Source organism: Ixodes scapularis, unplaced genomic scaffold, assembly GCF_016920785.2.
Source record: "Ixodes scapularis isolate PalLabHiFi unplaced genomic scaffold, ASM1692078v2 PGA_scaffold9__187_contigs__length_104089568, whole genome shotgun sequence".
NCBI classification, from domain to species: Eukaryota; Metazoa; Arthropoda; class Arachnida; order Ixodida; family Ixodidae; genus Ixodes; species Ixodes scapularis.
In genome coordinates this window covers 55,419,550-55,444,745 of record NW_024609884.1, presented here as the reverse complement: position 1 = coordinate 55,444,745, position 25,196 = coordinate 55,419,550, and the positions used below count along the sequence as shown (strand labels likewise).

The window sequence follows — 25,196 nt, the reverse complement described above, 5'->3', positions numbered from 1 at the left end:
CAATTATTCCTTACTACAGTCCGAAGAGTAGTTGAATAGTACTACTGCCTAACCCTCGCTTTCGAATTAATTTGCCGTGTATCTCTAGTTGCCAGCACTTTTCCTTTTTTCGTTTATTGGAGCAGTCATAATAGTCAGCACTATCTATCACTTATTTGGTGATGCTTCGAAATATACTTCTGTATCTTTGTTTGGCGAATATTGAGAAGCGGGGCTGAAATGGCACCTTTCTGTCATTTCTTAAACCTCGCGGGAGGAAACGAAGGGGGTCGTCTGAATGCCGTGAAAAGTAGTGATTAGTATTACCAGTAATTCGATGGTCATTTCACTTAATTTATTTTAACTTCAGAGGCACGAGCCCTACAGATAAGGGAGTGCGTACCGGTATCGCAAGTATTATAAACGTCTGGATGGTTATTCTAATGAAACCAAGTCACCGCGAAAACTACCGTAAAGCCCTGCCGATACTACAAGCTTGGTTTCCGGGAAAATAGCAGGAGAGCGTGTGGAGAGTCGGTCACTACGATTTACAGACGCTGAAAAGGACGTGACCGAGCTCAGAATCCCAGTGAAGATAGTATTTCTGAGACCGAACGTTCTACTCTCCTGCGAATGAGGATAACTGGCTCTCCGGATGCTTCGCCGGAAAGAAGACGAGCATTTTTATTAGTCACCGAACGTTCGTACTATACGCGAGACTACACGGTATTCAAGTCATTCACTGGACAGTACCAAACTCGTTAATGACGGCATGAGCATGAGTATATATTTTGAACGAAACTGTGGTAAACGTACGCGCGAATTTCGCCCCCGAAAACGTAGACGATCCAACGACTTATTCCTCCCGGGGTTACCAAACCTCGTCACTGGGTTCTGCGCAATCGCAGCCGTGGAATCCTCTTAATTCCCCCGCGTGCCATCCGCATGCCGAGAGGGACACCTGCACTCGGCCCAGTCTGTGATTGCGGACGGCGAGTGCTATCAGTAGGTAGCGTGGAAGCGGTTTCGAAATAAACCGATACTTTATCCGGGGGCCTTTGAGAATTAAAAGCGTCTGGAGGAATAAAAATGGGAGCGACTAATTTAACGGCGACCGGGCTAGGCGATGCATCTTCACAACTGCGGTTACCCGGCGGGCACAGCGAAGCCAGTCTCCAGAGGAAGCTTCCACAAACAGTCCATTAGTGGGGCCGAGAGTTGGCCAGACGGCTTTTCACGACCTGGCTTGGCGCGAGAAGCTCGCAGCCGTCGCGGAGAGGGGCTTGTTTGGGCGGGGAGGCACCCCTGGGGAAAGGGCCGGGTTCCCTCCTCCTTGGCCTCTGTCCCGCTTCGAAAACTACTCTCCGCGAGATGAACTCCCTATGAAAACAAGACATCCTTCAACCGCGCGCGGGGTTCCCTCGCCTTTACCCGGGATTAGGTCGGGGTCCCGAGAAGCGTTCCAGGTGCTAGGGCCGACTGCTAATCCCCCGGCGACCCCCAAAATGCGCGTTTTCCGTCTCCATCGTCGCCCGTCCTCGCGAGGCCGGTGAGACAAATGGCAGGATAATGACCCTCTGTCCCGCTGCACCTGTTCGTCTGTGGTCAGAATGTGCGACTCCAACGATCCGTTTCTTGTTTCGCAGGCGGAGCCCGGCAGCGTCACCAGCAGCGCCACCAGGAGTGGCGAGTGTGGCGGAGGCGACGGGCCCGGTCGCTGCCAGCGCCGGGGAGTGGATCCCGAAGCAGCAGCGTGCGCGTCCAGCGAGGCCCGCAGGCAGGGCCACGTGAGTGCAGCGGTCATGCCCTGAGATGCTGCTCCCGGGACTGTTGCTGCTGCTGGCTTGGGCCAGCAGCGTCCAATCACGGGAACGTTGCGAAGACATCACCATCCCTATGTGCAAGGGGATTGGCTACAACCAGACGTCCATGCCGAACCAGTTCAACCAGGACACGCAGGATGAGGCCGGCATGGAGGTCCACCAGTTCTGGCCGCTCGTCGAGATTCAGTGCTCGGACGACCTCAAGTTCTTCCTGTGCTCGCTCTATACGCCCATCTGCATGGAGGAATACGCGGGTAGCGTCCCGGCCTGCCGCTCCGTGTGCGAGCGAGCACGCGCTGGCTGTGCCCCCATCATGCGCCAGTACGGGTTCGCATGGCCAGAGCGGATGAACTGTGATGCGCTGCCGCAGTATGGTGACCAGGAACAACTTTGCATGGACGCCAAGGAGGGGGCTCGGCCAGACACTGCCGACAGCAACTTGGTAGCCGTGCCACCTGTGCTTCCTCCACCAGCCAAGGAGCGTCCCCGAGGAGGTTCATCCTCGCGCACACGACCCTACGGACGGGAGCGACTCCCTGGATCCGGTGGCCGTGGTTCCATGTCCGAGTGCGAATGCCAGTGCCACGCGCCGCTCATTAACACGTCGGACCCGCACTTCTATTCGCGCGGCATGTGGTCGCGTCCACCTGAGTGCGCGCTGCCCTGCCGGATGGTGTACTTCAACGGCTACGACCAGACGTTCGCCACCTACTGGATCAGTACCTGGGCGGTGCTGTGCTGCGTGTCCACCAGCGTGACGGTTCTCACATTTCTGATGGACACCGCGCGTTTCCGGTACCCAGAGCGACCGATTATATTTCTGTCCTTCTGCTACCTCATGGTGTCTGTTGGTTACCTCATCCGGCTCGCTATGGGCCACGAACCCATCGCCTGCGACGGCAACGTCGTACGTTATTATGTGAACAGCCGACCGTTCGCTTGCACACTCGTGTTCATCCTGCTCTACTTCTTCGGCATGGCCAGTTCCATGTGGTGGGTCATCCTGACGCTCACCTGGCTGCTGGCTGCAGGTCTCAAGTGGGGCAACGAGGCTATTGCTGGCTACTCTCAATATTTTCATATCGTCGCCTGGGCTGTTCCCACAATTAAAACCATTGTGGCTGTTCTCCTGAGTGCTGTTGATGGCGACTCTGTAGCGGGCGTTTGCTACGTAGGCAACCAAGACCTGGCAAACCTTCGAGGCTTCGTCCTGGGTCCGCTCTGTCTCTACCTCCTGCTGGGCACGTCATTCTTGCTTGCGGGTTTTGTGTCCCTTTTTCGCATCCGATCTGTTATACGCGCCCAGGCCCGCGCCAAGGCCGACAAGCTGGAGAAACTCATGATTCGCATCGGCATCTTCTCCGTGCTCTACACTGTCCCAGCCACCGTGGTCATCGCCTGCTACTTCTACGAGCACCACTATCGCGAGCCCTGGCTGCGCCGCCTACGCTGCCCGTGTCCGCGCAACAACGAAGCGCCGCGGCCACATTTCTTCATGTTCATGGTCAAGTACTTCATGTGTCTAGTCGTCGGCATCACCTCGGGCTTTTGGATCTGGTCAGGCAAGACGCTCGAGTCCTGGTGGAACTTCTACGCCCGTCTCTGCGGAGGACGCCGCCGCAGGGGACGCAGCGTCGCCGGTGGTGGCGTCGGTGATTTCCCCGACCCCCATGTGCGGACATTCAAGCAGTCCATGAGCCCCGTCAGCCACATCGGCCAGCTGTCCAGCCATGGTGGAAAGCAGCTGCCTCTCTCGCACGTCTGAACCAGCTAGCCGGCGCTTGCTGACGCTCGCTGCCGTCTAGTCCTACAGCAGTTCCGCGCTTCGTTCCCGACTGCCAGGTGCCGTGGGCCGCGAGCGAGTCATGCTGAGACCTCTTTCGCTCCTCCTTATCATTTATGTGTGCTCGATTCCTACGGGAGCGCACCTAAGGGCCAGGAAATGAACCGCATTTGAACGCGGAAGGTTTGGAGATATCGCCGGCCACATAGTCAAGTAAAGAGGGCCATGTTAATAGAAAGAGCTGAGTAATTCAATCTTCAGGAGCTTTGTACATGTATCTCGTTTGCTTGCTTTTTGGCATAATTCATGTTTAAGTCCAGCAAGTGAGTGCTTTAGCCTTTTCTTTCCGAAAACTGATAGCTGCCGGGAAACGGCTACTGGAAGGCAGAAGTGCCGAAAGCGCACAACTCAGAGCGCACATTGGGCATTAGTGCAGACTGTAGAACGTGATTGGCAACGTAAATGTCCGAGAAACGTTTTCGTAGTGTTGGGAGAAAATATTTGTATGTAGCGAAACGTCACTCGTATCTAACTCGGTCAAAACGTCCATGGAATGTTTTGGAGAGAACGATGAACTTAATCTCCCTCTACGATAAGTGGCTGTGATGTCAGTGCGCGCATGTCTTCGCGGGCAGCGGCAGCGTTCCACTGAGTATGCGGTCGAGTGATCAAGTTTCATAGAAGCCCTCTTGAAGTTCTTGTGTTTTTTTGTGTGTGTTTTTCCCCCAAACGTCTGTTTTTGTCAAATACCGTACAATGTGTAGGCGTGTATAAAATTTCTGGTTTTCGGTGCGTCTTTTTTCTTTTTTTTCATGATTTGATTTAATAATTTGGCGTTACGTTTAGTAAGATAGAATTGGCGTTTAAAGATGTCTATTGCTCAGAGGCGTGATACCACCTGATAAAGTCAGGGAAATAACGCGAAGGTGCAAATAGCGGGGCACGAAAGTTGGAGAAAGTGTAGTAGTAGCCGAGTTTTATCGTAACTGGTGTCTACAGTTTCATCGATAAAAAAGGTGTCTATATTTTTTTATACGCACCTAAAACCAGAACTCCTAGGCGCACATATCGGTACAAATGCGTGTTCTATTCATTTTTTTGTTCTCAACATTTTTGCCAATCATTCGTGACAGAATCAATTCCTGGAGATTGGGCTCATGAAGGATTGTAGAGCTCCATACTCGTTTATGCCTCCATTGCAAGGCAAATATACGCCGGATACGTGTTGTAACAGTGCCATTCTGCTTCGTGCCACGTGCAGTAAAGCAACGAGCCCGTAAATCAAACCGCACAATCAATGTAACTCAGAAGGAAAGCGTCGCCACGACGGCACGCCTCTGTATGTTTGTTTCTCACGACCATCGTTTTTGAACACCATCGAACGAAGCTAGACTGCGATGTTCCCAACTGTCCGTGTTTCAACAAACTATTTTCATGTGACTCGCGCTACGCTCACAGCGCATTCTGGTTCACTTGCCTAAAATTTCAAAAGGATTTTTTTATTTCATTTGTTGTGTCTGTCATCTCCGACTTCTCCCGTTTTCCCGTTTTTTGAAAGATCTGAAGGCCCGTTCACAAACTTGCCTTTGACTAGGACCGACTGAAAAGAGACCGGTTTTTAAACCTCTTGCGACGACTTACGACCGACTGCGCAACAATGCAGTCAGTTGTAGTCAAACGCAAGTTTGTAAACGGGCCGACTCGCTTTCCTCCGTGGCCAGGCCAAGACGCAGCACGCTTGTCAGGCCGAAGGCGAGATCCACACGACCCCCGAAATTCGATACATGCCACAAGAGAATTGGACGAGTGGTAGGCAAGGCGTCGGCGTTTCTCTTTTCCGTTCCCGGTATGTCGCCTCAGGAGCTCCCCTCCTAGTCTTATCCCTTTTGGAGAGAATAAGGGACGCCCGAGAGCGACGGCTGAACAACGGGGGCACAAACACGGCCGAATTTGCCTCCTGCTCTTGCGGTAGTTTTCTGAAGAGCCCCAAGTTTGTGTGAGCCCGCAGCAGGAGGTCGCCTCCCGCTATTGGTATGCAGCGCGCGCGACTCAGCCCAGTCTGATCCATTTCGCCTCGTTCCGACTGGTCGCTTTGCGTCCCGGCGAAATGGCGTTTCCCGTTGCCTGTACATAACGCCGCTGTACCTTGCTTGGCGACCCCCCTTCTCCCCCATTTTCTCCTCGCGCGCCAGACTCGTTAACGAAACACGTGATCTGTGGTCCGTCTAGGATGAGCCAAATGGGGCACGCCACACCCCCGTGTCTTGTTGCACAAAGAGCAGTTTGAATGCAACCTGGAGTCTCCAGGGCCATGTTCCGGCGCGGGATTCCCAGGTTTCACCGGATAAGATCGCTAGAAAGAGTCCAAAGCTGGGCACTTTGGCGTAGAAATTCACCATTTACTTTAGTCTGAGTATGATTTCTCTTTTTAAACTTGGTTTTATCTTAATAGTTTTACTTTATTTTCTTTGGTCTTATCTTAACGTGCTTACCTTCCCTGGCAAAGTAAGGCCAAGGATGTTGAAACGCTTGATTGGTCATGAGGTTCAACGTTAGTTTAATGTTTGTCTGTTTGCTCTTTCTGAACAGGTATTCACAGCCTGATTAATTCTTCGCGTGTAGACGAGCAGAGAGGGCAAGGACACTCGGGTTTGATGATTGTACAGACAAAAGAAAACAAATGACCATAGAAAAGACTCTTTCGAAGGTTTTGCGACGGCAGGATCAATAGTGAGCCGAGTAGGAGAACACCATGTGCTTGCTCAATGGGACAAACTAAGTGTGCTCGCTGTTTTTGGCCACATTGGTTATTTAGGTGTTACGCGTAATCCGCCTGTCCTCCATCCCAACCTTAACATCCTCGTCTCATCTTCGAATGTTTCAACTGGTCACTGTTGTCAGAAGGAAGTCCCTTCGTGCCACATCGAACCAGGCCTGTACTTCCGGAGTAGCGTTGTCCAAACTATCCCATGTTCGTTCTCTTCTACATAATTTCTAATTTAGGGCTCAGTTCGAATTACTCTGCTTTGTTGTCTCCGGTAGTTAGACTAAATCACAAGTTACACGATATAGACTGGAAAAAACCAGGGGTTATTGGATGCGATCAAAATTACTAGAAATCACGCCGAATTCAAGCTTCCTGAAAGAACAGCCCTTTAAGCTTTGCTGCTGCTCTTAGAAGCTGAGTGAAATGCAAGATGCACGAGGGAAGCTTTTCTTACAGGCGTACCCAGGGGAATAGCCATTTAACGCCCACTCACGGTTAATCCCGGAAAAGAAGGAACATATCACGAGCGGCCAACCATGATGCGGTTTCATTGATTTTCCATTTTCCTACCAAGACATGTTCGTGTCAACCACTACGACACAACCGACAGGGTCCCCACTGACACAAAACTCAGTATATTACATATACGTGCTCATGTTTTTTTCGTTTGTCATATATGTTCTGTTCGCATAGCTATATGTATACTCGTGTACATTCTGTTTATAAGAGAATTTTTGCTATTGTCATTACCATTATTACTATTAATTATTGCATAACGTGATCACTTCCGTCGCTATTGAGTATCGTGGGACATCCGTTGAGTGTGTATAATTTAATGTACATTGCCATTAAAAAAGTATTGTTAATACAAGCTATGTGCAATTGTTGTGTGTGTGTGTGTGTATCAATGTGTGGAGCATCAGCTGCCCACACCTAGGCACTCCTGGCCGGTCCTGGCTCCTGCACTTTGCCTGCCCTACACCTAAAAAGTTGGTAGACAGATTTTGTTAAATAAAACGGTGAAAACTAGCATATTCGAAAGCACGTTTGCTACGATATCTAAAACAAAAGGCAACGAACCAAATATGAACTAGAGATGGAGAAGCACGAAAAATGACTGGAGTTAGAGGGCAAGGAAACGGACGGGAAAATGTCAACCTAAAGGAACATTCAGAAAGTATAATTAGAAAAGGGAAAATAAATGCAGGCATTATGAAACTCAAGGCATTATGGAATTGTGATGGATATGGAGCAGAGCTGGCAGTAATGCAATTACTGTAATGAAATTACAGTAATTTAATTACTTGTTCCAGTAATTAGTAATGTAATTCATTACTTTTTGTAGCAGGTAATTTAGTAATGTAATGAATTACTCCAGCGACGGTAATTGTAATTAAATTACCTAATTACTTTTTCGCACCAGGCATATTTTTTTGTGTCCACAATACACAAGAGCGCTTTCCTCTTTATTTTACTTTTTCTTTTTCCTCTACACGTTTCCGAAAAACGCTCTTTGGCCGCTGCTATGTTGCTGATGCTAATGCGGCTGGTGCGACTCTCGCGCCGGCTATCAGCTAGACATTTTCTGCCACTCTCTTGAACTGTGAAAACCCGCTCAGCGCGATTCTCTACCTATGTTTTGCGGTTTTGCATTCAACGTTTTCTGGCCCCTCTTGAAAGTTTCCGCTCACTTTTTCTGGTGCATACTGCGTACCCTCTCTGATGGAAGGCACTTACCAGGGCTGGTAAGTGCCTTCCATTCGAGCTTTTCTGCTCGACATTCTCGGGAAACGAAGGAGGGGAAGGAGGTCGAACTAAGGCCCCTGCTGGAACGGCCCTCGACGCGATTTTGCGAACAGTGACAATTGTTCTCCCCCCTCCCAGATATAATCCGCGTAGGGTCCTCAGTCATCTCCAAAAATAGTTGTCCGGGTTGGGGTGGGAAACGGATCAGTCGCGTGCGTTCCTCTGTCCATCGGTAAACATGCAACAGAGTTCTAGCTGTGTGCCATGAACTGTGTAAATAATGTAAATAAAGTTATCTGTAAAAGGAAGTTATCAATAGCTCCTTTATATTTAAAAGTATACAAAAGTAATGCGAAAGTAATGTCATTACTTTTAAAAGTAATTTGTAATGGTAATAATTACTTTCTGGCTGTGGTAATTTGTAATGTAATTTAATTACATTTCAGCAATTTTCAGCAAAGTAATTAGTAATGTACTTTAATATCAAAATATGAGTAATTTGGCCAGCTCTGATATGGAGTGATCAGGGGTATATGGAAAGGAGTATTGGTGCTAGGATTGTCTTTTCAATGGGTACTGTGTATGAGATCAGAGGGCCGATCAAGATTGCAAGTTAAGGAGCGTGTGCAGGTTAGCACTGAGAGCGCATGGGAACAGATCAAATGAGGGAGTGCAGGGGGGCGTGGGCTCGTCGTCCTTTCAGAGCAGAGAGGCAATCAGTTTTTACTGAAATGAATGACGCCCGGTGGGCACGGAATGTATTCAAGTATTTATGCATGAAACATTTAAACACAAAATGGACAAACCGAACCCGAAAGCTGAAATACCTGCACACTAGTGATGGGGTCTGAGCAGTCCAGTTCAGTGAAAGAGGCAGAAAGGAAAATGTGGGATGGAAGAATTTGAAAAACAGGACATAAGAAAGGAAAAGGTGTATAATAATTCACCAGAGTTTTTTGCTGTTCCAGGCGAGAACGGGAGTTTAAGGACAAAGCCGTATAGAAATAAATTTCAAGAGATAGACACATTATGTGCCGTATGCCATAGTGAGGGTGCGACGCTAGAACATTTGGTTTTGAAGTGCACGAGGCTTCGCCCCGCCCTCCCTGAAGGGGTAACGGATTCGGCGGGAGCGCTGGGTTTCGGTGGCGAAGATGGAAGAATGCAGGAGGAAAGTATTACAGCCACAAGAAGTAAGTTGGAAAATTGGTGGATATTATCCAGGGATATTTGAATGAAGTAAAACTAATAACCAGCACAGCTGGGGACAGGCGGGACAGAAGAAAATTGGGACTCCCTTTCGTATGGCTCCGGCACAAAGTCTCAACCCTCTCTCCCAGTGGGCCCGGTGTTAGGGTGACGCCGACTAAGTTTGACCAGAGGAAAATTTGCGACTCCCTCGCCGGGATCCGCAAATTTTGCCCGGTCCCCCAAAGATCATCCTGCGATATCTCAGATTACCTGGTAATAGTTAGAAATATTCGGAGAGGGAGCAAATTGCTTCATAGGGAGTTCGTTTCACACGCTCTGGCGCCGTGCGAGTTCTCTCCCAGAAGGCATCCCACTCGCGGAGTGCCGCACGGAGAGCCGCACGGAGAACCGACCCCGAACCAGACATGCACAAGTTACTAAAAAAAAGTAATTAAGTTAAGTTCCTGAGTGTTGACGTCAAAAGTAATTTGAGTAGAGTAGAAATTATTCAAATAGAAAGTAATTGAGAAAATTACTAAATACCGCAAAAAAGTATCGAGTTACTTTTGAAGTTACTTTTATATGTTTTTTTTATGGTAAGAAAAAAGTGCAGAGGTTTTGATCCGTTAGCAAAATTGTGCTAGCCAAATATAAATCGGGTAGGTTTTTTTTTTTTGTTTGTCTTTTTGTTTTGTTTTTTTACAGAAATGCTTTAATGGCTGGTTCTCCTACTGCGTGCCTAATTGTTTTCTACTTTCTTGTTTGTTTGGTCAATGATGTACCGGGAATGTGTCATTTCTACTTTGAGGTTTATAACTGTCTGAGCGTAATTTTTTAAACAGTGTTTGCTTGTTTACAGTGTTGCGTAAAACACATCTGAAAAGTACTTGAAGTAAAGTACAAAGTAAATGAGAGGTTATGTACTTCAAGTAAAGTAGTAAGTACACCGGGTGGAATGTACTTGAAGTAACGTATATAAATACAATATATTTCAAGGTAAAGTACAAGCAATTTTAACAAAATCTTTCATGATGCTTTTTCATTCCCCATACAATGTTTTGTTTTTGTTTTTTGTTTTTTTTTACTGGTATGGCATTGTCTTAGGGGTAATCAAAAGTCCGTCAGTTTTTTTTTTTTTTTTTAGGGAAATGGCAGCAATTATTGTATAAGGTCAAGTCGCCGCAGAGTAATTGTTTTACTCTCGCTGACGAGGTATTTAACACAATCAACTTATAAGGCACTTTGTTTCATCAGTCTTACAGCCGCCATTACTTCACTCAGAGAAATGACTAGATGGCGTCTTAAAAGAGCGCGTTTTCACACAACGATACCGCCATTTTTGTTTTCAAATTCCGGGAATGTACATTTGAGTCGGGAGTTTTACTTTCCTTGGAAAATACCCAAGTACATGCTCAGAGAATTCACTTCGAATAAAGTACAAATTTTCTAAAGAGTAGAACTTTAAGTACCATGTACATAGAGTACTTCCCAACACTGCTTGTTTATTATTTTGATATAAAAACGTTGGGGGAATTACTACATGTTTTTCGAACGATCTTTGAAGATCTGCATATTCTGAGTTTTGGGAGGAAAGTCAACGGCAAAAAGGTAATCTTAGCGTTGCCAATTAGCACACGATTCTTCTAGTACATCACAAACTACGGGAGCATTTTGTTGACTCCTTTAGTGAGGATGCAGTGTGTGCACCTCCTGTAGTGGGCGAGAGTTTCTACGTTGGAGAGAAGTGGGGACCAGCCCTTGCTTCAAATGGGTCAAGCCTCCTTGAGCTTCGGGACACAGAGAAACACCAGTCTTCTGCGCTAATCCCGCAGTTACTCGGCCTCTTGCGTCGCGTCTGTTCGCTCCCCGCGCCTCGTAGCCGTGTTGTTGCAGTGTGTGTGTGTGTGTGGGGGGGGGGGGGGGAAGGGTCCCCCCCTGTGAAAAGTTTAGGGGGGTTACGGACTCTCCAAACCATTTTCTCCACCCCCCCCCCCCCCCCTTCCTGCGCCACGTGCTTGCTGCCCTGTTTGCAAATATCAGGTTATATTCCAACATCTTACCTCCTTTGTGCAGGAATGTTTGTTGATAGGCAAACCAACCACTAAAATTCGAAAGTAATTTGTTTAACTTGAGTAGAACTTACTCAAAAAAGTAATTAAAGTAAACAAACTAATTACAGCAATAAAAATGTAATTGAAAGTTACTAAACTACTCAGAAAAGTAGTTATACTACAGTAACCTGAGTAGGGTAGTTGAACGACGAACAAGTCTGCCCCGAACGAACTTGGCAAATGCACCGAGTGCAGACTGATGCTGTCGCCATCTGTTGTAAGAGTACCGACCTCAACCGAAACCAGTGTCTTTCTGTTCGACGTGAGGGGTGAGAATACGAGAGTGTAGTCGCTGCCAACGTTTATCTATAAACGTTGGTCGTTGCAACGTGTAGTTTATAGGCCTTGGGAAAAGACAAGCGCCGAAAGACTAGGACCAGGTAAGAAGACGACGACACAAGGCGCGCTCGCAACTGTAGTTTTATTTATGGAAAAACATAGTCTTATATACACTTAAAAAAAAAAAAAAAAAACACCCACGTCACTTTCCACGTGCCCACTCTTTATCCAAGAATAGACACTCCTTTTCTGACAGAGTCACTGAAGGCTCGCTTATGCACTTATCTGCACCCTTCCTTATTGCATACGCCTCATGAATTTCCCTTGTAATCTTTTTGCTGTATCGCCCCAGGATTGCCACGTCATTGAAAACTGGTGTGCACTCACATCGGTTGCAATGCACAGCCAGGTGCCCTGAAGGTGACTGTTTTAAGGAAGCAGCATGCTCTCCTGCGCGATCATTTACACAACGCCCAGTTTGGCCTACGTAAGACCTACCGCAAGAAAGCGGAATGTCATACACAACACCAGTGTGACATTCTACAAACTTATTCTGGTGTTTTTTCTTACACTCGTCACTCTTCCCTTCGGGATCATTGCCATGGACCTGTTTTTTACGGCAAAAACCCACAAGGCAGATGTACCTTTCAGAGCAATCGTTACTGAAAGAGATACGTGGCAGATCCAGGTATCTTCGTTTCTCCGCACCCACCTATCTAGCCTAAAACTGCAGGATGAATTTTCGGTCCGGAATTCAGAAGAAGTGATTGAATTTTTGAAAGAAGGGTGTAGAGGGAAGTGCGACGCTTTTTCAGTTGATGTTGAGGATCTCTTTTATTCAATTCCGCATGCCGTCCTCTTTAACACTGTTAGAAGTTGCATCGAGAGCAGTGGTGAAACAGCCTTTCGTAGCACTTGCGGGATAAGTGTAGAAGGTTTCGTTGAACTCTTATCTTTTTACCTTGACCACACCTATGTCTCCTTTGGTGGAGAGGTGTTTTTGCAAAAACGGGGTATCTGCATCGGTTCGCGGGTTGCGCCTATTCTGTGCGACATTTTTTTTGGCACACTGCGACCGCGCTATTCTTGAGAAGCTCGGAGGTGATAGCTTTTTTAAAATATACAGGTATGTTGATGATTATCTGGTCATCGCCCTCCCAGGGAACAAACTCACTGATAACAAGGTGGCTGACGTAATCGGCACGTTCACGTCCTGCTCTCATGGGTTAAAATTCACTCATGAGAGGACCACGGAGGGCTCGTTACAATTTTTGGATTTAAAACTAAAATTCTTAGATGACCATGTGTGCTGGGCTTACGAGCCACGCTCCAAGAGAGGTGCACTCCCTTTTAATTCTTACCACTCCAAGTTAGTGAAAAGAGGTATTGCTTCTTCGTGCCTCGGAGCCGCTCTGAACAAATCCTGTCCTGAGGAAATGGGAAGGAGTTTCCTTCTACAGGTAGATCGGCTCGCAAGTGCGGGTTTTCCGCTGAGATCCATTGTTGAAGCTGCAGAGGGCCTCAAAAATAAATTTAGGGGTGCGGAAAGAAACGTTCTTGAACGCCAAAAAATAAGAACCGCTGTAATGCCTTACATTCACGCAGTGTCTCATAACTTAAAAAAGGTGGCGGAACGTCACGACGTTCCTGTCGTTTTTTCAGCCCCTAAAAAGCTTTCTGCGTTATGCAGGAAAATCAATGATCCCGAAGGGAAGAGTGACGAGTGTAAGAAAAAACACCAGAATAAGTTTGTAGAATGTCACACTGGTGTTGTGTATGACATTCCGCTTTCTTGCGGTAGGTCTTACGTAGGCCAAACTGGGCGTTGTGTAAATGATCGCGCAAGAGAGCATGCTGCTTCCTTAAAACAGTCACCTTCGGGGCACCTGGCTGTGCATTGCAACCGATGTGAGTGCACACCAGTTTTCAATGACGTGGCAATCCTGGGGCGATACAGCAAAAAGATTACAAGGGAAATTCATGAGGCGTATGCAATAAGGAAGGGTGCAGATAAGTGCATAAGCGAGCCTTCAGTGACTCTGTCAGAAAAGGAGTGTCTATTCTTGGATAAAGAGTGAGCACGTGGAAAGTGACGTGGGTGTTTTTTTTTTTTTTTTTAAAGTGTATATAAGACTATGTTTTTCCATAAATAAATCTTCAGTTGCGAGTGCGCCTTGTGTCGTCGTCTTCTTACCTTGTCCTAGTCTTTCGGCGCTTGCCTTTTCCCATTGTGAACCAACTGGCCCAACTCACCATTTTGTTGTTTATAGTGCTTATTCACTGTGTGTGCGCAACTGATCAGCGCGCGCTGTCAGCAAGCGTCCACAGTTATTTTGCAACGTGCATTCCGCACAATCAAGATTGCCGGTTTTAGCAGCCTATTAACCTGAGCTCGTTCTGAGCATGCGCTCTAAACATCACCCTCAAATAGGGCGTTTAGTGAATACCCTCTATATTTGCGATGACTTCAGGCAACTCGGCTGCCGTAAAGATATTTACAGACGGCGCAAGCTTCCGCAGTCAGCTCACTACAAAACACCTGGTTGCGATCTTCCAATTCTGATGACTGTTTACACTGGGGAAAACTGGTGATACTGTCCGCGCAGAAGCATGACCCTTTTTAAGCATGGGACTATGCGTGAACAAATGAAAGGATACGATTTAAAACTAGTTCGTTGGAACATCCAGCAATACTCTTCGTGGGACTTTCGTTTCGATCGTCGTTTACAGGTCGATCCGATTTTAGCCCCGGTGAGGGCGTTGAGAATGAGAGCTTTCTCAAACAAAATACGACGGGGCAAGATATCTGAAGCAGGTAAATGTTAAAGGGGCGATGCAAGAATTTTTGTACATTGCGGAAATACCGCTTAGAACGGATCCCTGACGCTAATGACCTATGAAACACGCGTTCGTTTTTCACCCCACGCAATAGAAGTCCCGCAAAAATTATAGAAAAACGAGCAGCGTTCACCCCCTCAACTCGCAGCCAGAACAAGCGGCCACGTGATCTGGAGCCGATTATATGCCGCCAATGTTGATCATAGCCACGCGCCGGGGTTGGCAAAGCACAGGACACGCGCTGAGTTCCAGACATTGTTATGGCTCGGCTATTGTCGTCGTTGCAGCGATTGGACAGGGGCGACTATCCGAATGCTTCCCGGGCTAGTAATTATCACGAGCCCAAATCGAGTGTCCACGCAATGCTCGGGTCCAGTCTATGAACCGCGTTCAAATGTCGTCATATGGGTGTACTGCGATCCCCACGTTACGTCATCAAATTTTGCCAAGGAGAGATTGAATGAAAATGGTCACTTTTGTCCTTGAAATTACACCGCAACCAAGGCGTTTCTTGGGCAGTGGCGTTGCGTGCGAGTATCCTTGAGTCCCACTAGTGCCAGTAAGCTCGTGTAAAGTGAAAAACATTCCAACTGAATATCGTTGCACCGCTCCTTTAAACATAATCACCCGTATTCACCAGGCGCGAGTAGCGCCTGTTTAACCACTGACTAGCGTCGTCATCGACAAAAATGATCACGTGGCGAACGATAGTCGCCGCTAAGTGAGCGCTTGGTATTCACCGGTCGTGTTAAGGGCCTAGTCGCCCCGCGCGACTAAGAAGCTAAGAAGTCGACTTACAAATTTTAGTCGTGGGGTAGGGCTTGTTTAGCCGGTGTTTAGCGGTTGATTAGCGGCTCAGCGCCATGGCCGACTCGTATCACCACTGACCGCCAGCGCTAACGAAGCACTTACTGTCTCGGAACGCTGGGGGACACATCTAGAAAGAATTGGAGGAGTAAATGTTGTGTAAATATCCATGTTCAACGGTCAGAGATACCACTAAAGCGATCCCAGCAGGGTGCTGGACGACGAGAAAAAACGCATTTGCGGGCGCCTGTCTGTCGACGTGTCATGCTCAATCATACTGGCGCGTACATGACCGAGAAGGAACGCTTCACCGTACTGGAAGATTCGAGTTTGCTCTCTCCAGAGTGTAAAAGATAAGGAGGCTAGGGGCCCTAAACTCGTCAAACTCAAAGTTGAAATATTTTTTTTTTTTTTTTAATTTATGTCTGCGGATTCTTGTTCCGCAGAGGGTGCGGGGCCTAAGGCAAGAGCAAGATAAACAACCAGACCATACATTTTACACACAGAAGCAGTTGGAACTTGTCGTTAAGCAAGTAGAGGAGATAATTTCTGGGGAAACTCAAACTCATTTGAGTTATCCAAGGCTAACTAAGCTATTCGAACAAGAGCTTTCTAAAGTATGCAATAAAAGAAAGGGGAAACGAAGATGGAAACCTAACGCGCTGATGGGGTGATGACGTAAAAAAGGCGATAGAGAAACACCGAGAAGCAATTCCAGAGAACACAGATATTCCAAGTGCAATGGTGAACCAGAAAGTGAGGTTCACAAAACGTGGGAGAGATTCATTAAGAGTAGGCGGGAGGCATTCTGCTTGATTAATGATAAGGTTTTGAGCGAGGGGTCGCAATGGCTGTCTAAGATAAATAAAAAAAAAGAAGGGCAGTCAGAAAGTTTTGGGACCACTTGAATTCACTAAGTCATAAAACAAAGTCAGAGCAGAAGTATATTTTCATGCCTGAGGGTAATCAGCTTGAGGGGATGAGGCAATAAAATATAAGGAAACACTAATGACAGAGAGGTTCAAGCAGCAAGGATACATAGGAAGCGACTCATTAGTGGAAGATATGTTCAAATACTGATGTTGAGGCTATCGGACAGAAAGAATGGGAAAGCACAGAACGGAGAGTTCCAACGGGTACATCAACAAGTGCAGGTGGTATACCAATAAAGTTGACGAAACAGTTAGGACCCAAATCTAAGGAAGCGTTAAGGAAAGCAGTAAGTAGGATTATCATGAAGGGAAATGCCCCGGAACAATGGAGGCTAAGCAGCAGAATGAGTTTAATATAGAAAGGGGGACAAAGCTGACATAAGTAACAATCGTCCCATAACAATAACATCAGTAGTCTACAGATTGGCAATACAGATTATCAAGAAGAGATTGCAGGCATGGGTAGAAAATGAGAACGTGCGAGGAGAGCTACAAAATGGGTTCACAAAAAAAAAAAAAGAGGTTGGAGGACAATTTAGTTTCATTAACACAGTGTTTCGAGGTAGCAGAAAGGAAGGTAGACCACTCTGATTGGCATTCTTAGATATAAAGGGGGCTTATGACGATGCCATTCAAGGCAATTTGTGGAACATTATGAGAAGCTTAGATGTGAACGACGGAATTTTTTTTTATTATTTTTAAGGGATATTTACAAAGACCTCATGGTACTAATAACATAGGAAGGAGAGAGAACAACGCCAATTGAGATAAAAAGGGCTTATATAAGGCTGGGCGTCGATTAAAAATTTTAACCCAATTAATTGACGTCCTTTAATCCATTAATTATTCGATTAAGTGGCCGTGTTCATTTCCAAACAATATTTTTAAAAAGTTTTTTTTTTTTTTTTTTGCTGAGATTGTGATAAACGGCGCAATATATAGATCAAAAATCAGCATTTTAGAGCGAAGATACAAATACTCAGATATGTTTGCTTTTTATGTAATGGGATATCTCTGACATACTTCTGCAAAACCGTCAAAAGAGTAGTTCAGAATACAGATACAGATACATAAACAAATAGTTTTTCCCCGAAAAGTGGTAGGTGCGGAGGATGCAGTTCGCGGCGAATGCAGATGGCAGGGTCAGTATTTCTCAAGTTTATGTCAGTTTGGGTATAGCACGATTGCCTCCCGTGCATAATCCCTGTCGCAAAAGCCCTGCGTCATTAGCTCCCCGTTTCAGAAACCCCTCGTACCATGCAGCCTCTTCGCGCTTCAACCATCATTGTTCTATGTCTTTATCTAATCTGTTGAAGGTGTACAAAGGTTCTTTTAAGTGAAAGGAACAACAGAATACATAGCTTGCATGTGACGACATTCGCGGCCATGTCAGTATTTTATGCGCCGCGAGCGTTCGGATACACTGCAGAACTTGTAGTTCGAAGAAACCATTAAGTAGAAATAACCGTCTGTACCAAACAATGGCGACACTTGCAAGATATATAAGGTTAACTTGAACCCCCGAAACCCTAATAATGATGTACAAGTGGCCAAATGCATCAATCTACATCACCAGCAATGCACTCCACTGTCATGGAGGAAGCTCCCACGCAGATTTATACTTTGTCTATCTAAATAAACACATTTTTTTTTTTTTTTTAGAACGCCGTAAGAAGAATAGTACTGGAGTTTGGCGCTGCAATAAGTATGTCGCCGTGAGCTAAAGGTTGATAGTTTTGACAGTACCCCCTTCTTCGGATCTGTGAATCTGCGCCTGCTTCAGAGTCGGCGAAAGCTTCGGTTCCATGCTTCTTGATAAAAGCCATCACTTCAAATGCTTTGCCAAGTGATTGATATTTCCTGCTTGTTTTCACTTCTAACGTCGCAAGGCGTGAAAATGTTGAGCGCACGCTTGAAGAACGGGAAGTTTTATCCAGTTGTTCCTCAAGGCCCGTTCACACTGTGCCATTTTCCTACGTTAAGTTACGTTACGTGCAAGTCACCGAAACATTCGTGTCTCGAATTTGCGTGCCAGGTTTTCTGTTTGAACTGGTAGACACACTTAATATAAAGCACAGATGTCTCGGTGACTTTTACGTAAGATTTCATAGCGTAACGTATGAAAAAGGTGCAGTGTGAACCAGCCGTTACCTGAGTCCCGGGCACGGCATGATTATGTAATACAAGGTCGCATGCAGAATGTTCCGCCCTCGCGCTGAGGACCCGGCCACCTGACACGGGGGATTCGCGTCATGGGCTTCTGAAACTTGGGGCTTTTGAAAGCGGGGCAAAGATGACGGGGTGTTTTCTGCGACGCATTTGACACGTTTTTTTTTTGTTTGTTGTTTTGTTTTTTTTTGACATCGGGTGTTTTTGTGCACCACGCGTCAGTTTATGCATGTCCCCTTACCTCAAACTGTGCATCTATTCACAGCTACCATCCCGAATGCCGCTAAAACAAAACATCGTCGCCCCCAGTCACCCACATAGGTACTGGAGACCAACGAAGACTTGCCATGCTTGAGTAAAGGTGTCTGCCCAAATTGAACCGTGGTTTGCCGTGAAGGTGTGTCTAAATTCGAGACACACCTTGACGGCCAAATAGGGTTCTGAGAGGAGCTTTTTCAGCTATTTTTGAAAGTGACCATTCTTCGAACCACCTTTGTTTTGTTTTTTTTGTTTTTTTTTTTTCTTTATTTTCTTAAATTTTTGTGTCTATGGTACATACTAGAGCCTTCCCCCCTATGGATGAGGTTGTGCGGCGAGCACATATTACAAGTTCTGGAATCCCTTCCACGAAAACTGAAATACAAATGCATTTTTCAATAGTAACTCTATACAGAGACAGAGAGACTCGAAAGTATCTTTAAACTACTATCGCTATACATTTCCATCACTCTACTGCCCAGCACTGCAAACAAAAAAAAAGAAACAAAAAAAAAGAAAGAAAAGAGAAGTCTGCTTATTGTTAGCTGTGTCCTTTCGTCATATTCACTGAACATTGTCCTCACACCAGCATCACCATTCTCAGTCCCTGTTTCATATCTGTGTAACTTCGTATGTTAAAAGCCCTGTGCGTTCCCATGTATATTGTGCATAGTGTCCTGTGTCGTATCTATCGCATATTGTCAGCATCCGTTCTACGATTCTCCTTAGTTTTCAGCCCTGTTGGAACATGCCAAAGTTTTCATGCGCTTTGATTTACGCCTGGTGAGTTTTCTCGGTCCCCATTATTGCGTAATGACAGTTTTTTTTTTTTTGCTAAACACTAGATTTAAAAATGAAGTAGATGTATTGATCTACGTTACATTCTTCTTTTTTTTTTTTTTATTGTTTACTCTAACTTTGAGTTTCGTATTTAATGATTGCTTACTTAGGATGATTTATTTAGTTTGCCTCATTTATATTTACTTATTTCTTTTCCGGCCCTCGAGAGAGCGACAGATCCCTGATCCGGCCCCTTAATGAAAAGGTTTGGAGACCCCTGCCTTAGAGAAATAATTGAGTTCTGACTCTACTGTCGCGACTGCGCCTCCCGCACTTCAACCGCCCTGAATAGCGAATGACAACAGCACCAATCAGATAGTTCAATTTCCCTCCATCAGGTTCATTCGTATACCCAATTCACACAGCAGCGTAAGGCACCTTAAGCAAAGGTCCCTTAGCTGAAGGTACCTGCAGTAAACGGCGTTCTTGATCACACGATAAATAAACGGAGCACTTTAAGTTGATGTCGATCGAATTCCTGCTAAACCGCGAGAGGAGCGTGTGATAAACAATTATTCCTCGAAATTGGTTTGACACGCAGTTTTTGATTATTGCGTGAGAAAGGTCACAATTAAATCCTAAATATTATTTGCGTTCGCTTTTGCGGCACTTTATTTATTTAAAGCCTAAGGGCTCTAAGGTGCGCCTTTAGAGCCTAAGGGCGCACCTAAATGAGTCTTTCTTTAAAAAGTCTGACCTGTCTGGCCACACTGGCTCTAAATATTCTGCCTTTACAAGTTTCCATCGCGAGGTGGGCGACCTTTTTTTAGCAGCTCCATTTTTCCGCAAAGTTCTCGCTAAAGTAGCTAAGTAGTGCCCGGCAGAAACGAAACACGTCGGAGTCTCACGGTCACCCCAGTCACGCCATCGAAAGGGATGGACGACGACGAGGATAAAAGGTTCTGGGCGGGAGGGTCGGGCGACTCGTCTACAACCTCGAAAAAGAGCTCGCAGTGGTCGGTCGCGTTCGGGTTCGTAGCTGACATTGTTTTCCACGTGCCGCCGCTGCTACCTGCTAACTGCGGTATGCGTTCCTTGTTAATGTATTATTCCATCATATTTCTGTTCAAAATCATTTCATAATTTGCAACTAATATCTATTCATATTGTTATAATGAATTAAAGAAGACATATTTATATATCTATGATTTTATATTGAGTTTGTTGGTCCGAGGCTACTCCCTGTAGCTGTAAAGCCTGTAAAGGGAGCTTGGAGAGCTCCGTTTAACACAGGACCTCCTTAGCGAAAGGGAGCTTTATGCGCCGTGTGATCACGATCTCCAGCTCCCTTTAGTACAGGTACCAGTGCGAAAGGTACCTCTACGCTGCCGTGTAAATTGGGTATTAGCCCCTCTTCTTATGTCGAGCGCGTGGTGTTCCGTTGACGCCAATTTCTGTGATCTTTGTTAAAATTGCAAGTGACATGTACACTTTTAGCGCTATACTAAAAACAAATGACCTCTGGTGAAGACGTCGTTTAGGAATGCTTAAAATCCTGTGACCGATGACTGCACAGATATCTCGTGATAAATTCCTCGCTCGAGAGCAGTTGTGCTCCCTCTGTGAGTTTCGCACCAGGGAGTGGATATATATAAATTGGAAGACTGTTGATGAATAAATGGGGGTTTATACAATGAGCGAGGAGCGATTACAGTGGTGTCGCCGATATGACGGTTCGAGAACGGCCGAGCACAGCTCGAGCTCTAGCGCTGCACGAGATCTGCGGGCACCGGTTCTCGCAACCCCACCCATCACGTCGAACAAAAAGGCGCTAGTTTCGTTTTGAGGTCGGTACTTTTCTACAACATCTATGGCGACAGCATCAGTCTGCCCTCGGTGCATTCGGCAAGTTCGTTCGGGGCCTGTTCTCCGTGCAGCACTCCGCGGGTGTAATGCATTAGAACTCTCAAGGTGCAAGTCTGGATCGCGAACCGGGAGCCCGTCACACGCCCCACCGGCGGCCATTGCTTGACGACAGACAATACGCCGCGTCCTGTCTAGTTCTCCCTTCGTTTTCGTCCTTTTTGTTTTGGCCTATTACACCATGAGGCAATACACGCAAGACTAAGGGAGAAACACGCAAAAATTGGAAGCTTGTACGCGGTGCTCGAGGGCGAGCCTTTTATGACGTGCTGCGATGATTATGTAGGTTCTTGGAGATCAAATAGACATTCGTCAAACGTTCGAACATCGATTAAAAAAAATGGGCCGGAGCACCACTGGCTTTACCGACGTCGCTTGCTTCGGCTGCTAAATAAATGACACGTTTAGCGGCTGAACGGCACGCTCCAAGCTTCAGTTCGTCACGGAAGCCCTCACAGCACTTCAAAGAAAAAGCTTTCACCATGAAGTACTATTTACAAGCTGTTAAAACGATGCGAATGTCCCAAGTAGAGGCCTTTTAACTTATCGTTTGCTAAGCTTTGATGACTCCGAAATCACGGATGACTCCACAATAACTCTCGGTAGCCCTTGTCTCATTAAACACATCACAGTTAACGCCCAACAAAGTCGCCCTCGACCCTCAACCACACAACATCTATTGAAACAAGATTGGCATTCTAACGCGTTTAATATTCTTGCCCACAATATTAAATCTTATTTGCGGAAACACGATAGAAGTTTCATGGTAGAGAACAACCTACTAACGTAATAAAATTGAGATTTCCCGTTTCTCCTATAGCATGTATAAGATCGTGTCAAGCGATGACTGCCGGTGGTGCCGCTCGACCCCAGCAATACAGGCCTCTATCCGCGATCTAGCCTCCTAAGAAATCAGTGGTGCCAGTGCTATTAGACATAAATCGTTTATTTGCATCGGTACACTCATACCTGCCGGATGTCGGGACGAGGCGTAAAACAGTACATCCGGCCAATATTGAAGCCGGTTTTCGGCCGAAATTGCCTCGACACTCGCCAAGAACCAACGTGCTGTTTCGGTGACTCGTTTGCGTAATTTATTTGTTCAGTCATATTATTGGGTCCCGGGCCGCTGTGTACACCCCAACAAAGAAATGTACTGTGGTAATTACACCTTGACGGGAAGCAGGCACGTAGCCAGAATGTTGTTGAAAAGGGGGGGGGGGGGGGGGGGGGGGGGGCGCGCCCATGACAAAGTGCTTTATGAGGGGGAAGGGGAGAGGAGGCCCCAGCAAAATGGAAGGTTTTGGGGGGGGGGGGGGGGGGCCTTATGCCCCCCCCCCCCCTGGCTATGTGCCTGACGAGAAGGGGCATTGTAGTTTTACATCTTTATAAAAAGGTGTAGTGTATTATCACACGTTTTAAGAAACGTGTTTAAAAAATCACACATTTTTAAAGGTGTGAGGTTTACATTTCTTTTATAAGGTCCATCACTACACTTATTAGGGTGTTAGTTATGGGACATCCCACTTACATGTATACAGGTGTGAAAATGTTTAAGGTGTATATACCTCTAACGGAAGAAAATCTCTTTCATGTGATTACATCGCGTGCCGATGAAACGATCCGTCAATGACACGTCGTTCGATGAACTGATTTGACCGCCAATGAGTGACGACTGCCAGTAGAATTTCGGGGAAATAATTCTGCCGGCTACCGGGAGACTCGACCCTACCCAAGAATTACCCCGGTTCTTGTTTGTTTTCCATCATTCTGAATTGTATACCAGCTTATTAGTACCTCTTCAAATATTAAAGAAAAAAAACAAAAAACGATGGCAGCCGCAAAAACTTTAACAGCCCGGCTCACAGTCATGTGGGAGACTGACAGGTGCTCGTCAGTCGTCACCATGCCTTGAAAGCTACCGCTTCCAAAGAACCGGAGCGCGCAGAGAACTTGTGGTTCCGCGGTCATGGTAGACGCGATTGTCCGCCGCCTCAAAGCCCGGCGCCGAACGAAGCTCGTCGCAGAGTCAACGCACAACGGCTTTCGATAGCCGGTACTGCCGCCGAAAGTCGTCGTCGGGGTGTTGAAAGGCGTCCCCGGTGGTCTCAGTAGCGACGCCGACGGTGGCGGAAGATAAGCTCGGCCGCAGCGTACGGCACCGCCATGTTGGCAAAGTTTAACTTCGCCTCGATCCGAAGCGAAGATCTCGAGCTCAAACCACGGCTCTCGCAAAGTTCGGAAACGTCACTTTGACGTCAGCGACAACTTCGACAAACGAGGTTTCTTTTTTACACAAACTTCGGAGGGATTTTGAGCGTCAGCACGTCGCCGAGGGGCAATCTGGAAAGCATTAATTTTAGCTTGGCGTAGGGATGTAGGGACAAACGGGCGCTACGTCAACGGCGAAGCCGTTCAATCAGCGGGTTCCTCGCGCCCTTCACGCGCCGCACGCGCGCCTCGATGAACTTTGCTACATTCTGCCTTTCTGAAAGAAATGAGCGTTCGAATGATTGACACCTCGCTCGGCGCGACGTCAGCGTCGCGAGAGTCCAATTAGCGCGTTCCGAAAACTTCGGGCACAAAGTTGTGCTTGACGAGTTTAGCGACCCAGGTGTCTGGTAGCGGCTGTTTCGAAGTTCCAAGCATCAACAATCATGATCAGAGTGGTCGTTTTAATGCTTCGATTTTTTAATCTTTGGTTTTCTGGAATATTTTTATTATACTTTATTAGCGGGTTAGTAGGCATGCCATTTTATTTCACTATCAGTAATGTGCGCTAGTCTCTCGGCAGTTCTAATTTCAAAACCAGTCTGAGCGTTCACGACCGTAGCTGTGACGATTTCGAAAATCGCTTTCCGTCTACGCAGCAAAAACATTAATCGAAAATATTTTAGCAGCACGCCAGCGTTAAATAACGTTTTTCAAGCCTTTATTTGAGTAAGGCGTAATTGAAAGGGGACTAGCTCAACCATCGAAGCTACCTATGTTGTCGTGTTGCCGGCCCGAAATTCGCTCAGCCAGCGATCAGGGCAACACACGTTGTCCAACACAAGTTGCTGCTGTTTTTGTTGCCGAAAGCTGTCATACCGAGGCAACATTTTAACTATCGTCCATGTTGTCGTGCTGTTGCCGCGATGTGACAGGTTTGTCGGGCAACACGGGTAGCAAGCAACAAGTTGCCCGACTGTTGGACAACGTGTTGTGTTGTTGTTGGCGACGTGTTGCCTCAGTGTGACAGGGCCTTTGGAGGCCGCGTTTTCGCCAAATAGTTCTTGCGGCGAAAAGCACCCACTTATCGTTCACAATAGTCCCATCAACTGCAATGTTTTAAAACTGTCCGCCTTTACAAGTCTAAACGCCTGGGGCGGGTCACGGCTCGTCCGCTGCGACTCCGATAGGGACTTGTCGACACAGGCGGCCCTCTTGGGTCACTACTAATGTTCTGCTGAGCCGCTATTTGGCTTGGAGGCACACCGTCAGCTGCGGGTTGTTCAACCGGCGGCCTTGGGGATGCAAAAGCAACCAGTCCCCTGCGGTTGCGCTGAAGGACCGCTCTGCTGTGGTCAGCTTCCACCAGATAGCTGCGGGGACGCTGTCCTGGGCTGAGCACCGTGGCCGGACACTGTTCCGACTACCCACACTCTTTCTCCAGGACGAAGAGGAGGCAGCTCGCGGGCAGCATGCCGCTTGTTGAAGGCCTGAGCTTGTTTCCGCTTATACAACTGATTCCTCCTTGCTACGCGAGCGGGCGATGGTGGCCGCGGAGGACTTTCATCTTGGGCCCTAAAAAGCCGTGTCCTCAACCGA

General features: G+C 46.9%; 1 protein-coding gene across 1 annotated transcript in view; it reads left to right on the top strand.

Annotated features, from left to right (window-relative positions):
• LOC8027009 (frizzled-5) overlaps positions 1 to 7,227 on the top strand; it is a 103,850-nt gene extending 96,623 nt beyond the window's left edge. Inside the window, exon 2 of the mRNA XM_029968494.4 lies at positions 1,626 to 7,227. Coding sequence (XP_029824354.3) covers positions 1,792 to 3,567 — 1,776 coding nt within the window. The 5' untranslated portion in view covers positions 1,626 to 1,791 and the 3' untranslated portion in view covers positions 3,568 to 7,227. The remainder of the gene's footprint in view (positions 1 to 1,625) is intronic.
• The last annotated feature ends 17,969 nt before the right edge of the window (positions 7,228 to 25,196 follow it).